This window comes from Podarcis vaucheri (genome assembly GCF_965113315.1).
Source record: "Podarcis vaucheri genome assembly, chromosome: 4".
Taxonomy (NCBI): Eukaryota; Metazoa; Chordata; class Lepidosauria; order Squamata; family Lacertidae; genus Podarcis; species Podarcis vaucheri.
The window spans coordinates 15,406,978-15,420,880 of NC_138762.1; the positions used below are offsets into that span (position 1 = coordinate 15,406,978).

Below are 13,903 nucleotides of genomic sequence, written 5' to 3' on the forward strand. Positions count from 1 at the left end.
CATAGAAATTGCAAAGAATCCTATTTTGATTAAACACCAGGAGAAACTCCCTAAGGAGCAGTTTGACTTCAGACCCCCTCCAGACAACCTGTTTATTGAGTGTTTGCTCTGGTTTGCTTGCACAAAGCTTACACGGAGGTTAGATTATATCCAGGACTTTATTGAGCATTTATTCTGATTTGCTTGAGGGGCAGTTATAAAGCTCTGAGCCTTTGTCCTGCTTCCCTCTTAATTTGCTTGCACATCTTCCTTTTAGTCATTCCTTCATCACACACTTTTCCACGCATTTCCCCAGCAATTTTTTAACTGCAAAAAAAGTCTGATTCCTTTTCAAAGTGGATTTGTTGCACCTGGGCAACCAAGCCCTTTAATCCACTTAAACTGCATAAACCTAAAGTTCTGCTGCTGTGCTTGAATTCCTTATGCAAAATAGTGACAGCCTGCAGGCACCCTTTCCTGCAGGTTGGACTCGATAGCTGTCCATCAGAGATGTTGCCTCAAATTTGTTCCAATTCTGTCATTCATCTATCATATTTTCTGGAAAGTTGCTAATACAGAAGATAGAATGGTTGGATCTTAATGAGTGAATACTATATTTAGCTGCAGGACAGAGAACCAGAATTCTTTTTTTAAAAAAAATTTAAATCTTTATTCTTCTTCCTTCCTTCTTCCTTCTTTTTGCCTCTGTTCTTTTTTAAGATTAAGTAGTTATTTTATTTCAGTGTTTTATAAAAAGATACTTAGTAATGGGTATGAACTTTTTGTATCTTTGAATAAGTATCAAAAAATACTTTTTTAAAAAAAGTTCTTAGTTCACTATGCAGTTGGACACCTCTTAGGATACTGTAAAAAAAGTTTGCATAATAGTTTTTTTGTCCATCTCTGAATGCAAAATTGGGTGTCTTTTGTTACTAGTTGGCAAGCTGAACCTTTTAAAATGATACTGATTTTAACCAAATGTTACTGAGATAAGGAAGCTATTTTCCACCTATGTTTGGATGCTGTTTGGAATCAGAATGGCAGACAGAATCTTCCAGAACTGGGCTGACTTTAACCCCTTATTTCAAAACTGCAACAATTTTTGGGTTTCTTAGAATGGCTCCTAGTCATGCATGCCTAGTGTCGGATTTACGTATAAGCTAAACAAGCTATAGCTTAGGGCCCCACTCTCTTGGGGGCCCCCAAAAAATGTAAAGGGGAGGAACACTGGATGTACATTTCCAAAATATAAGATGAAAAACAAATAAAATAAAACCTACATACAGCAACAGTGTTTTGTGTTGTGTAGACTTCTATTTGTTATGTGCAAATGGCTTTAGATACATATTAGGTCCATAAATTACCATATAGCAGTGGTTCTCAAACTGTGGATCCCCAGATGTTGTTGGACTACAACTCCCATCATCCCTGAGCTCTGGCCTTGCTAGCTAGGGGTGATGCGAGTTGTAGTTCAACAACATCTGGAGTCCCACAGGTTGAGAAAGGCTGCCATGTAGCATATATTCAACACAAAACACAGCGGCAATTTGTTGTTGACAATGGACAGCTGGACATATCAATGGCCCCATTACCTTCAGTAGCTGAGGGCCTCATCAAACCTAAATCCGGTTCTGTACATGCCTACGCATGATCCAAAGTTAAAATGCTTTCAGATCCTATTGATTTCCAAGCAAAGGAAATTTCTGTGAGTGTCTTCTGTTAGACTTTGCAATGATGAATTTTGCGTGTGTGCTCTCATTTTTAAAAAGACGCTGACAGCTTGCCACTGCTCCACTCCCAGCAGACGGATTATTGTGCCCCGAAAACACAAAACCTTGATGAGCACCGGCAAAACTGTTCTCTTCCTCTTGAACTGGTGTCTGAATGCTGTTGAAAGAATGGCATCCCAACAGCACTCCCGGTGGAACCAGTGACTTCAGCCTTTGGCCCTGCAGCCAGCAGTTTATCTTGCCCAGACAGCACAGCATTGAGAGCTCAAACTCCCCAGTGAGGAGGGAGGGAGGGAGTGGGTGGAAGCTACAGGCAGCCAACAGCAATAGCTGCGTTCGTAAGGACCAAAGCTACACCATTCTATGCAAACATGGGAAAGTGTGATGTCCTTGTGACTGAGAAAAGATAATTTTGGGTTAGGGTTAGGGTACTGCCCCACCCATCGGAGTGCCATGGATCACAGAGGAATGGTGAGAGGACCCAGCTAGGGCAGGGGTCAGCAACCTAAGGCCCATGGGCCACAAGCAGCCCATGGGGGTCATTTAACCGGCCCAGGAGCCGCCCCCGAACTGAGCCGCCCTCTCGGTGAGTCCCTGCGTGCTGAGCTAAACCGGCACGGCACAGCGCAGGGACTTGTTTCCGTAGTGCCGGAAATTTTGTCTGCGCATGCTCAGATGCTGGGAATCGTGTCTGTGCAGATGCACAATGTTGGTGCTGACCTTTAAAGCCCTAAACAGCCTCGGTCCAGTATACCTGAAGGAACGTCTCCACCTCCATCGTTCTGCCCAGACACTGAGGTCCAGCGCTGAGGGCCTTCTGGCAGTTCCCTCATTGCGAGAAGTGAGGTTACAGGGAACCAGGCAGAGGGCCTTCTCGGTAGTGGCGCCCACCCTGTAGAACGCCCTCCCACTGGGTGTCAAAGAGAAAAAGAACTACCAAACTTTTAGAAGACATCTAAAGGCAGCCCTGTTTAGGGAAGCTTTTAATGTTTAATAGGTTATTGTATTTTAGTGTTTTGTTGGAAGCCGCCCAGAGTGGCTGGGGAAACCCAGCCAGATGGGCGGGGTATAAATAATAAATTATTAGTATTATATGCTGGAAATTGTGGTCACTCAAGCTCATGTGTGATCCGGCCCACGGAGGGAACTCCACTGGAGTGAACCAGCCCAGGAGAGGTAAACTTTGCCGACCTCTGAGCTAGGGAACCCGCCAGGAAAGAAGGCTCTGAGCCAGAGGATTGGTGGTGGGATGACGATGAGTGGTCAGAGGAAGACGAGGGAGAAGATCGGGAAGAGGAGGTGTCAGAAGCTGGTGAAGTCACAGGGCTTAGTGAGCTGGGAGAGTATGTGGCAGAGGGAAGTCCAGAATTAGAGGCAGAAGCTGAAGGAGGCAGTGGGAAGGAGGTCAAGAGGCAGAGATGAGTCAGGCTGGTGAAGAGTCATGGGTGGACCAGCTCTCCTCCCCCTCATCTCCCAGAACCAGAAGAGACATGAAAAGGACAGAGGAGGTGACGTGCAGGCGCACCCATAATAAGCTACAGTTCCCAGGATTCTTTGGGCAAAGGCATGACTGTTGGTGTCCCATGTCCTAGTCCAAAGCTTCCTGTTATAAAAGAAACATCCTGGAAGTTTCAAATATTCATCCCCAGCCCTAAGGGTCTTGTTACTGAATGGCTGCTTGGCTAACAGTGCAAGCCTCTGCTGGTCTGCTCAGAACACAGCCCCGTTGAGCTCCTAAGTAAGCCTCCCCTGGCCAGGCACCCTCCAGAAGTTCCAGACTACAACTCCCATCAACCCCAGTGAATACGCACAATGGTCATGGATGATGGGAGCTGTAGTCCAAAACATCTGGAGAATTATTATTATGCTTGTAACTCAGCCCATGAGGCGCTTAATCTCAGGGTGGCAGGTTCGAGTCCCACCATGGGCAAAAGAGTCCTGCGTTGCAGGGGGCTGGACTAGATGACCCTTGGGGTCCCTTCCAGTTCTATGATTCTGCCTGCCTACCTCTGGGTCCTCCAGTGTGAAGGGAGGCACTTCAGTGGCAGGGCGTCTAATGTCCCAGGCTCATTCCCCGGCAGCTCCAGGCGGGGCTGGGAATGTCTGGAATGCTGGTGAGCAGCTGCCAGTCAGTGCCGACAGTATGGAGAGAGATGGGGGAATGGTCCGCCTCGGTACATGGCGCAGAAGCCGAGCCATTCTTCCAGAGGCCATTCATTTTCTCCCGCGCGCGTCTGCCAACTCTCGCATCCTTCACTTGCAGCCAGTTTCTGCCTCCCTCTCTCTTTCTCTGGGCAAACTTTTGAGAAACTTGGGCGCGCTCTTTCGTCTGAACGCATCTCTCTCTCCCCCTCGAGGGAACAAAAAACCCCATGGGGTGGGGGCGGACTATTTTTTTAAAGTCCCTTTTGGCATGGGAAAACGGGAGAGAGAGGGCTCCTTTCTTTCCTCCGCCCCTCTCCCCAATTCACTGCTTCTGAGGAAGGGGGAAATGCCTTGCCCCCTTTTGCAAATCCTGCCCCCGCCCCGCGCGCGCTGGAGCTGCGCGGAGGCAGCCTCTGTTTGCGCACGGAGGGGCGTGGGCACAGGGGGGCAGCGCAGGCGGAGGGGGGGGTGCGCGTCGTGGGGAGGGGCGGCTCCTCGGCTGCAGCCAGAAGGGGGTGGCTTGAGTCGCAGGGCGCCTGCGCCGAAGTACCGGCTTGCCTCCTCCTTGGGTAGGACTTTTTCCTCGCCTGCCCCCCTCGCCGCCAGCCCCATCGCGCCGAGGGGTGAGAGCAGCAGCTGGGCAGGAGGGGGCTCCGCGGTGACACCTGCAGGGAGCTCTCGGCGGCGCTCCTCTCCGGGTGCCAGGCTTTGCAAGAGAGAGGAGGGCAGGGTGGGGAGGACATCTGTCTGCAAATCTCGTTTTGTGTGGGTGCGAGGAAGGGGTTGCATCGATTTGGGGGAGAAGGAAGGCAACGTCCGAGCTAGCAGGGAAGAAGTCTTCCTCCCCTGCGGCGCCGTGAACCTGGGAGTGATGGGACTTCAGTCTTCATCTGTCTGAGTTGTGTGTTAAAAAAACTTTGCTCCTTGAGAACTCTTAAATCAGCGTCCTGGTACAGCCATGAAGAGGTAAGTTGATCAAGAGTTCTAGAGAACTGTAGAGATCTTAAGCAAGGAAGCAGCCCTGGTATCCACAAGTAAAGTCCATCTGGGACCCAACTTCCAAGTCGTTTTAGCCCAGAAGGGAGAGCATCAGCTAGAAGCCCGGCTGATCTGAAAGATGATTTGGCCACACACCTGATAGGTGATGTTGATTTGAACAATTCAATAAGATAGGGTCCTTTCCTCTTTAGTGGATTATTACAGGCGATGGGATGGCTACTCTTCCAGGGAGCCATGTGAAATGTTTGGGACTTCGGCAAGTCGAAGAGATGAAACAAAAACCTATTGTTTTTTTAAAATTTAAACTCTTTGGGGTGGTACCTGTCTCCTTTACCTTTTTCTTGTCTACCTGAACTTTGATTCCGTATCCCTATTCTGATTCCCTATCTGTACCTAACATATTGTGGAGAGGGTCTGTAACTCAAGGGTAGAGCATCTGCCTTGTATACGGAAGCTTCCAAGTTCCACACCTAATGCTAACCCTGGTCTTATCTTATTGGAGAAACCCTGGCTTAAAACTGCTGCCAGTCCGTGTAGACAATACTGAGCTAGATAGACCAATGGTATGACTCTTGTGTTTCCTCTATTCCTACATAACCATACAAAGCACAGACCAAGGACAAGTGATCTTGATTCTAACTAACTCTTCTTGGAAGATTTGAAAACTTTATCCTACTTGCTGTTTGTCTAATCTCTTTGGACCCTCCCAAATTCCCACGGACCAGCCATCTCTTTAAATTGTTTTGCCTCCACCGCTGTTGCGACACCACCCTAAGAGGCACGCTCCGGGGCTTAGCAATTCCCCCCTCGGTCCCTGCATACCGAATTATTGAATTATGGGGTCTATCATGTTCTGTCCTCTCTACCAACACAGAATTGTAGAGTTGCAAGGGACCCCAAAGGATCATCTAGTCCAACCCCAAAGGAATCTCAGCTAAAGCATCCATGACCATCCAACCTCTGCTTAAAAGCCTCCGAGGAAGGAGAGTCCACCACGTCCCAAGGATGACTATTCCATATGTGCCAGATATCGCTGGACTAGGTCTTCTGCCTTCCCTGACCATGGGCTATGCTTCTTGCAGGGGAAGCGTGTGGAAGTTGGATTACACTGCCTGGTGACAGTTATCCAGAGTTCCAGGCAAACGTCTTTTCCAGCCTTATTCGGAGATCCTGGGGATTGAACCTGGAACCTTCTGGATGCCGAGCCCATGTGCTCTGCCGCTAAGCCACAGTCTCTCCCCCCCCCCCAATAGTTGTGGTTATCTTCCAGTGGTCTAGTTGTGGTTATTCTGCGGTGAGACCTAAGTGCCTCTTACGTACGGTTGCTAAGTCACATTGTGGATACTCCCTTGTACTTTTTAATTTGGCAGTGAATTGGGAGTGGAGGCAGGAGCTGCAGCTTCTCCTCTCTCTCTCTCTCCCCCTGCCCCCCCAATTGCCCATCCTTTCATCTGCAGTTCTTCCTTCTGTGCAAAATCCCTGTAGCCCTACTTGCTTAAGCGGTCTCATGTCATTCCACAACAGTCCTGTAAGGTAGGCTAGAAGAGGGACTGAGAAAACAAAAGAGGTTAGATAAGGCAGCAGCAAATTAAACCATGCCAACTTTGTGCTGTGGGCACAGCGTAGCTTCTCCAGGTTATTTTATATCGACCAACTTGGCACCTTTTGCAGTGCCTGCTGTAAATGTGGTTTTGGGGTGCTGTGTGTGTGTGTGTGTGTTTTATGAGAAGTACATTTTTCTCCAGTATAGAGATAAGGTCTGTTAGGAGAAAAATATGCAGGCCATGTGGGGCAGTTTTGCAAGGACCTCTTTCGACATGATTACACTGAGCCACTATAACTCAGCAAAAGAAGACATTTGTGCAAGTGTTACATGGGATGGTGTCCTTTCTCGACTTGGTGCTTTCCAGATGTTTTGTACAGCAGCCAACATGACTGGGACTGGTGGAAGTTGCACTCTGGAGGGCATCAGCTTGGGCCGAACAAATGTGCATGTTGTGTTCCTACTGCACAAAGGTGGCATTGGCATCCAACATTCCCTCCGCCTGTGCTTTTGCCCACCATGGGCATGTGGCTCTCATAAGGTTGCCTGGAGGGGAATGCGTCTCTCTGTAAAAGAAGAAGAAGAAGAAGAAGAAGAAGAAGAAGAGGAGGAGGAGGAGGAGGAGTTTGGATTTGATATCCCGCCTTTCACTCCCCTTCAGGAGTCTCAAAGCGGCTAACATTCTCCTTTCCCTTCCTCCCCCACAACAAACACTCTGTGAGGTGAGTGGGGCTGAGAGACTTCACAGAAGTGTGACTGGCCCAAGGTCACCCAGCAGCTGCATGTGGAGGAGCGGAGACGCGAACCCGGTTCCCCAGATAACGAGACTACCGCTCTTAACCACTACACCACACTGGCTCTCAAAAGGTTCCACACCCCTCAGCTAGAGCCTCTCCCAAGTGTTCCATTTTGGAAAAGGCCAAGAGAGGCAAAGAAACAGAAAGCACCGGAGAGTTTGTGCTTCCTGTCCACCTCTGTGTCATTGTCACTTCTGAAGTAGCTCTTAGGCCGGAGATTTCACTGCTGGCTGGTGGGGAAGTAAGTCCTTTGGAGTTCAGAGTGCAGACACGGCCATTCTCCTAGAGACCAGGGAGAAGGGGTCTAGCTCAGCTGCCTTTGACAACTGGATTTCTATGTGCAGGGAATTCTATACCCCTCTCTCTTTTGCAGGAACATTCATGTGCAGTCCAGAAGCTGATCTAACACCTCATTTGCCGTTTGTGAGAACAAGACCAAAGGGTCCAACGTGTGAATAAATTTGGGTGGCGATGGGCATGTGTTTATTATGTGTGCCTGTGAAACTGAGCCAGTTTGCCCTTTTAGTATAAACACTAACATTCCCTGGCACGCAGTTATCAGAAAGAAACTTTGTGCGTGTGTGTGGTTTGAGGAATTCCAAGAACACAAGGCAAGTCCACGCATGGACTTCATTTTGCTTGCCCTTGCCTTGGTTTTATTTGGATACTTTCAAAGAGTATTCTACCAAGCTATGCCTTTGGAAAGCAATTAATGTTTAACTTCTTATCTACATGCATGCGAGCACACCCAATCTGGGCTGCCCCTGCATTTTCTCAATTCAGCCTGGCTGAAAACAGACGGCAAATAGACCGGCTTCTCTTTGTTCTTGGATTCTGATTGATGATTACAGAAGCAACAGTGATTGGAAGCAAATGTCCAGCTATTGTAATCCATGCTTTAATGAGGTAATGAAAGTCATGCCCTAGTTGGACATTACAGTCAATGCATATTTTTGGAAACTCCAGCACAGAATGCCTATGTGCGCGCACAAAGGCTCACGCGAAAACAGCTGATTAATATCATGCTTGCTTTCTTGGGTGACACCCAGGAGATACTCGCTTATTTCCACCAGCTGTAAAAAGTTTCCCTTCGTTGCGAAATAGTTGGGCTTCAGTATCCTGGAACGACTTCCAAAGTCTCTTGGAATCCATATAAATACAGTACAATGGTGGGGAAGGATCTCTCTAGCTTGCACATGCAACGTCATGAGATTGCAGTCTCAGCTGCATAAATCTGCTGTGTGAAAGCCTATAAAAACCCATCCTATTCCGAGAGTGGCTGGCACCCAGAGTCGTGTGGGCATTGTTTTGGCATGATGTGATCCTGGGCTATTGGCGAGTGTGTCTTGATGAAACAACCGCATGAGCCGTATCCTCCTTTCAGCTTACAGTTAGCGAAAGGCTGACATTTCAAGAAAGGAGAGTGAAGTTGCCCTGCAGACCTGACCAGTCCCACCCCTCTCGCCTCTGCATTTTTGGCAAAGTCTGAAAGAGAGCTGGCTGCAGTCATAGGGTGCATGCATTTAAAGGACCCTTAAAGCACATTGCTTCCCCTGAAAGAATCCTGGGAAGGACAGTTTGCCCCACACAGAGCCACCATTTCCAGCACCTTTGTTAAACTACAGTTTCCAGACTCCTTTGCACAACGGGGAGTCTTGCATGACCAGGGCTCCCAAGCAAATGTAGAAGCCTGTCTGAAAGCTCTTCATTCGTCTCCTGCAGTGCTTCCCAACCTTTTCCAGGCCATAAACTTGGTTCCATAAACTTACCCTTGGTGCCCCCTACCCTATAAAAAGTATTATTCAGAATAGTGGTTTGCACTATGAAGGATAATAGCACAATAAAATCATAGAATTATAGAGTCATAGAAGAGTAGAGTTGGAAGAGACCACAAGGGTCAACTAACCCAAATCTCTGCAATGTAGGAATCTTTTGCCCAATGTGGGGCTCAGACCCACAACTCTGAGATCAAGAGCATCTTGCTCTGTCAACTGAGTTGCCCCCCCCCCGAATTCTGAATAAAAATTCAACAAATGAAATTTTCTTTGAAACTCAAAACAGTAACAATGAATTGCACATGCACTCAAAATCCAGTTAAAACTATTTAGTTTAATTCATTCCAGAAATGAATCTTCATCCAGTGATACCAGCTTTACAAAGTCTGATGGTCGTTTACTCCTCCAGCAACTGCACTCTTGCCTCTTAGCATCCACCTAGGTAATACCACCGCCCCTCCAGGGGGTAATACTATCCCCCTTGGGAACCACTGATCTAATGCACAGACATCAGATGGGTGTCGGCAAGGGGCTGGGAGGGACAGGAGAGGTGATCTCCCTGTGCCAGGTAGCAGAAGGGAGATCCCCAATCTCTTTGGGGACACATTTTTGAAAATCTAAGAAAATGTCGTAGGCAGCCCAAAGAGCCATTCCAGGCTTGCTTTGTATTGTACGTTCGTGATGATTTGTGCTCATGATGGGGCAGCTAGGTATAAAGCCTCTTTTCTTTTTTAAAAATACTTTTATTTTGCTTTAAACATTTACAGATAAATGTAAACAACCAAAATTACAAAAGAAAAATCCTTAATTATTATAATGGAAAAAGCTAAAAAACTACAAAAAAATAATCAAAGTACATGGCATGGAACATAAGCCATTATGGGAAAGAAAAAGGAAAAAGGAAAGAAGGAGGGGGGGGGGAGAAAAAAGAAAAAGAGAGGAAAATGAGCCAAAACACAAGAAGGTGCGTCTATTCTACGCTTCCGTCAAGGTCACAACAGATCATTATTCTTTTCAGTTCTCTCTATCTGCATTCCACAGAATCCCTCATCTTGGTATCAGGGAACATTTCCCTATGCGGTATCATTCTAAACGTAACCAGGTCTTTATTGATGAACCCTTATTATCCCCTAGACAATTATTTAAACATTCCCGCATGAAGCCTCTTTCAATACTGCTTGCCCCTCCCTGCTTCCCACAGTGCAGGGAAGCCACTAAGTTCTCCCCTGCCAGTCCAGCACTCATTTCACTGTGCTTCGTTGGCTTTCTGCTACTGTTCTGCCGTTGGATAATGGTACCCATGTTGGGCAAAAGATTCCTGCATGATGAGCCTTGTGGGTCCCTTCGAAAACCCACCATTCTGTGCTGCCACTGGTATATAGCTCCATCCCAGCAGGGAACTCTCCCTGCCGTAACTGGAGACGCTGGGGATTGAACCTGAGGACCTCCTGCATGCCGGCAGATGCTCTGCGGCTGCATTGGAACCTTTCCCCAAAAGGAATTTGGGAATGAGAGAACAGGGGCCAGGAGGACAGCTCCGTGGCCTGCATAGCATAGTCAAGAAATCCAAATTCCTTTTTAAAGTGTGTGTGTGTGTGTGCAGAGTGGGGATGTGGGCGTGCCAGACCCAGTAATTCTTAAACTAACTTTGCCAGCTGGTAACCCAATCACACAATGATCCTATTACTTTGGCGCGGGGCTGCACTCCGGCCAGCTTGCCAGCGTACCTGCTGTGTCTACTGTATGCGTTGGCAGGTACTCTGGCCCTGGACGCTCTGGCGACCTGGTTCAGATTTTCCAGCGTGTCTCCTCTCGTAACCCTCAAATTAGCAGGGATTTGGGAAGGAACAGGCTCAAGAAAGCATCGCCAACAGGCTGTGTCTCAACATACATAGCTTGTGTGTGTGAAAATGTGCTTCTGTAATCCTTAAAGTGCCTCGCTTGTGTTTTTAACAACCTGCACGGCCAAGGAAAGCTCTTTGAATGCTTTGCCAGGAGTGGGAACTGTTGCTGGATTCTCATTCTGTACAGTGGTACCTCAGGTTACAGACGCTTCAGGTTACAGACTCCGCTAACCCAGAAATAGTACCTCGGGTTCAGAACTTTGCTTCAGGATGAGAACAGAAATCACGGCGTGGCAGCAGTGGGAGGCCCCATTAGCTAAAGTGGTACCTCAGGTTAAGAACTTTGTTTCAGGATGAGAACAGAAATCATGGCGTGGCAGCAGCGGGAGGCCCCATTAGCTAAAGTGGTACCTCGGGTTCAGAACTTTGCTTCAGGATGAGAACAGAAATCACGGCGTGGCAGCAGCGGGAGGCCCCATTAGCTAAAGTGGTACCTCAGGTTAAGAACTTTGCTTCAGGATGAGAACACAAATGGCACGGCGGCAGCGGGAGGCCCCATTAGCTAAAGTGGTGCTTCAGGTTAAGAACAGTTTCAGGTTAAGAACAGACCTCCAGAACGAATTAAGTTCTTAACCCGAGGTACCACTGTATAATAATTTGTTTAAAGACACTCTTTGCTCTGCGTTCCCGCCTCCTCCCCCTGCACTGCCCCCCCTCTCCTTATTAATCATTTTGGCTCCTTGCCCTGTGGAAAAAACTGTCTTCATTGCAAAATGTAATGGAGACTATTTTTCTCGCAGTTTCCCCCCTCCTCTCCCCCCCCTCAAAACTGTAAATTGCAGGAACAAATTCTAATTAGCAGGATTGAAGAAACACCTCCTAAATAGTGACCTTCATTAAAAAAACAAACCAAAACAAACCATAGGCATTTAGAATGGATGTCCTTACTGCAAAGGTGATTCATGCCATAGAGAAAGTGAGTTTGTAGGTATGGAAAAAAAGAGGCCATGCGCTTTCCATGCCATATTCCTGAGAGGTGAAAAAGGCTGCTTGTATCTCATCCAGATGTAAGTCAAGTATTCCATGTGGTCAAAGAACACCCAAATCGCCTGCCACAAGAAATAAAGTAAATTATCCAACTGAAGTCTCCCGTGAGCAGGAGAAAGAGCTTTCCAAATAGAGGAGGCCTTCTCTTTCCATCTCTGTGGGATGGGAAGGCTGCCCTACTGTACCTGCTAGAAGGAAGCCCCAGTTAACTCAACGGAATCGGCGTCTCTCAGCAGGCATGTTTAGGTTTGCACGGTAATTGCTACAGGTAGGATATCGGTGCATGTTTCAATTTCTTTTTTACTGGTTGCTGGTTTTAAATTTTTTCAATGTAGCTGTTTTTAGTGGTCATTTTATTGGGCTTTCTCTAAGCAGATGTGTTCAGGTTTGCACAATAATTGCTGTAGCTGGATCGGTAGAATGTTGGTGTGTGTTTTTCCCCCCTCTTTCTTTTTATAAAATTTATTTATTTGGTTTTTCAGATTAAAATTTTACAGTCACATATCCAACATACAACATAAAAATAAGATTCCAAGGAATCTCTCGGAATTCCCTCCTCCCCTTTGCGGGTCCTATTATTAATCGTTTCCTCCTGCATCTTTTATGATAATCTAAATCTTTTACCTCTCCACTGTGTCCAAAATTCACCGTTCAACTACAAGTGATATTCCAATCCTACTAAAGATTTTAACTGTTTACAATTAAGATAAGTTATAAATTTCATCTATTCCTTATTAAAATTTTGGTCTTCCTGATTTCTGATTCTTCTGGTTATTTTAGCCATCAACTTGATCTGCCATTCTTTTCTGGTAGGGACTTTTTATCTTCTTTCCATCTCTGTGTGTTTCAATTTGTTTTTAGCTGGTTGCTGATTTTAAGGTTTTTTGGAAATATAAATAAATAGGAAACTGCTTTTAGCTGTGAGTTTATTGGTTTTTCTCTTTGTAAGTCACTTTGAGGGTTGGTTTTTCAATCAAGCAGTGTATAACTATTATGAAATAAAATAAATAATAGTTTTTGTGGGCTTACCTCCACTGATGGAGGTCTGGGGTAAGGTTAAGTTCCCACAGATACCTCTTACCATTTATTCTAAACCTTTTCAGTTGCAAGGGTGAAGAGTGCCACCAATAACTTTTTTGGGAGGGTGAGGGCTATCAGGAATTGGGGGAAGCTGCTTTTGTGTAAGTGCTTTACTGCGCATCTTCGCAATGGCGAAATCAGGGTTGCGGTTACAGTGGTGCCCCGCAAGACAAATGCCTCACAAGACGGAAAACTTGCTAGACGAAAGAGTTTTCTGTTTTGGAGGTGCTTCGCAAAACGAATTTCCTATGGGCTTGCTTCGCAAGACGACAATGTCTTGCGAGTTCCTGCGGTTTTTTCCCCTCCCCCCTTTTTCTAAGCCGCTAAGCCGCTTATCAGCTGATCCGATCAGCAGATAAGCCGCTAAAAGCCGCTAATAGCGCTAATCCGCTAATCCATCAATGGGCTTGCTTCGCAAGACGAAAAAACTGCTAGACGAAGAGAATGCATGCCATCCTAACGAGTTATTAAACCCTTCCAGATCTAGGACATCAGTGTTCTCTAAAAGTAACCAATCTTTCATCCAGCAGAAGGCTGCAGCTTCGTAATATAACCTTAAGTCTGGCAGGGCAAACCCCCCTCTTTCTTTTGCATCAGTTAGTATTTTAAACTTTATTCGGGGCTTTTTGCCCTGCCAAACAAACTTAGAGATATCCTTCTGCCACTTTCCAAAACATTCCACTCTGTCCACGATCTGTAGGGTTTGAAACAAAAACAACATCTTTGGCAATACATTCATTTTTATAGCTGCAATTCGAAGAGAATCACAGAACGGATTCTTTTTGTCTTGCGAGGCACCACTGTACATGCACACAAACACACCCTTTTTATAGGAGAAGCGGCTTCCAGGGTCAGCTTCACTGCCTAGCATCCCCTGCTGGCCAGGTACTGCACCCCGCGGCGGGGTGCGCTCCCGTTGCTCGGTCCCAGTGCCTGCCAACCTAGCAGTTCGAAAGCACCCCCG

At 46.8% G+C, this 13,903-nt stretch overlaps 1 protein-coding gene across 1 annotated transcript in view; it reads left to right on the forward strand.

Annotated features, from left to right (window-relative positions):
• Positions 1–4,416: 4,416 nt before the first annotated feature.
• PRSS23 (serine protease 23) overlaps positions 4,417–13,903 on the forward strand; it is an 18,208-nt gene continuing 8,721 nt past the window's right edge. The window contains exon 1 of the mRNA XM_082219475.1: positions 4,417–4,820. Within this exon, the coding sequence (XP_082075601.1) occupies positions 4,813–4,820 (8 nt within the window). The 5' untranslated portion in view covers positions 4,417–4,812. The remainder of the gene's footprint in view (positions 4,821–13,903) is intronic.